Source organism: Gekko japonicus, unplaced genomic scaffold (genome assembly GCF_001447785.1).
Source record: "Gekko japonicus isolate JY-2015 unplaced genomic scaffold, Gekko_japonicus_V1.1 scaffold18462, whole genome shotgun sequence".
NCBI classification, from domain to species: Eukaryota; Metazoa; Chordata; class Lepidosauria; order Squamata; family Gekkonidae; genus Gekko; species Gekko japonicus.
In genome coordinates, this window is record NW_015217235.1 from 1 (window position 1) to 527 (window position 527).

Sequence of the window (527 nt, forward strand, 5' to 3'; positions counted from 1 at the left end):
TGATTCACAAGTCAGTTCAAACAGCTATAGCTGGAGAAAATGTGACGTTGTACTGTCAGCTGGCTGAAAGCTATGATGTCGTTCAGGTTACCTGGCAGAAGGAGCATGGGAAAGACAAGACCAATATAGCTACTTACAGCACAACTCATGGTCCTAAAGTCCTGGGCAAATATCAGAATCATGTGCATATTTCTCAAAGTGGGCTGAGTGTTTCTACCATCACTTTTCATGCTGTTACAGTCAAGGATGAAGGCTGTTACAGCTGCATCTTTAACACATTTCCCTTGGGATCCATGCCAGGCAGGACATGTCTCCAGGTCTATGGTAAGTGACATGATGTCTGGGAAAGTCTGTAATCTTCCCAGAAATCCATCAGGTCCAAGTTCTTTTATGTCAAGAGCTGTGCACAACAGTGCATTAGTAGTCAATTCCAGGAGGCTAGTCAAGTTCATCTGGGGCAGCAAAGTACAAGAGAAGACCAATGGCAACTTAAAGACTAAGAAACTATATTCCACTTCATCAGATCA

At 43.3% G+C, this 527-nt stretch overlaps 1 protein-coding gene across 1 annotated transcript; it reads left to right on the top strand.

The window, feature by feature from the left end:
• Nucleotides 1-26: 26 nt before the first annotated feature.
• On the top strand, nucleotides 27-324 carry LOC107125160 (OX-2 membrane glycoprotein-like; the record flags this gene model as incomplete). Its single annotated transcript, XM_015428612.1, has 1 exon — nucleotides 27-324. A coding segment is annotated over one exon (298 nt), but the record flags the coding sequence as incomplete, so codon positions are not given.
• Nucleotides 325-527: the final 203 nt, after the last annotated feature.